Source organism: Fulmarus glacialis, unplaced genomic scaffold, assembly GCF_000690835.1.
Source record: "Fulmarus glacialis isolate BGI_N327 unplaced genomic scaffold, ASM69083v1 scaffold19377, whole genome shotgun sequence".
Taxonomy (NCBI): domain Eukaryota; kingdom Metazoa; phylum Chordata; class Aves; order Procellariiformes; family Procellariidae; genus Fulmarus; species Fulmarus glacialis.
The window spans coordinates 1,215-1,532 of record NW_009221482.1 but is presented as its reverse complement, the minus strand read 5'-3'; the positions used below and the strand labels follow the sequence as shown (position 1 = coordinate 1,532).

The following is a 318-nucleotide window of genomic DNA, read 5'->3' as shown; positions in this document are numbered from 1 at the left end:
CCTGCTTCTCCATCAGTGTCTCGTCCACCTCCACACAGGGCGGCGCGGGGTTCTGCGTCTCCAGGTAGTCCACCTCGCGCTCCAGGCGGTCCACGCGCACCGCTGCGCTCTCTGCCTCTGACCGCATCGCCTCCCGCTCCTTCTCCGCTGTCTCAAGCATCCCCAGCACCTGGTTCTTGAAGTCCCGCAGCTCCGTGGAGTAGCGGCTGCTCTGGTCGTGCCACTGTGAGATCCTCTCCTGGGGTGGCCAAGGGGACACTGAGGTCTCTGCACTTCACAGCCCGCCTGCGGCAGCCGTCCCACTGACTCGGCGCGGGT

The 318-nt window shown here is 66.7% G+C and overlaps 1 protein-coding gene across 1 annotated transcript in view; it reads right to left on the bottom strand.

Annotated features, from left to right (window-relative positions):
• Window positions 1-238, bottom strand: part of OLFML3 (olfactomedin-like 3) — a gene marked incomplete at its 5' end in the record, with an annotated part of 1,511 nt that extends 1,273 nt beyond the window's left edge. Inside the window, 1 exon segment of the mRNA XM_009581139.1 lies at window positions 3-238. Coding sequence (XP_009579434.1) covers window positions 3-238 — 236 coding nt within the window.
• Between the last annotated feature and the right edge of the window lie 80 nt (window positions 239-318).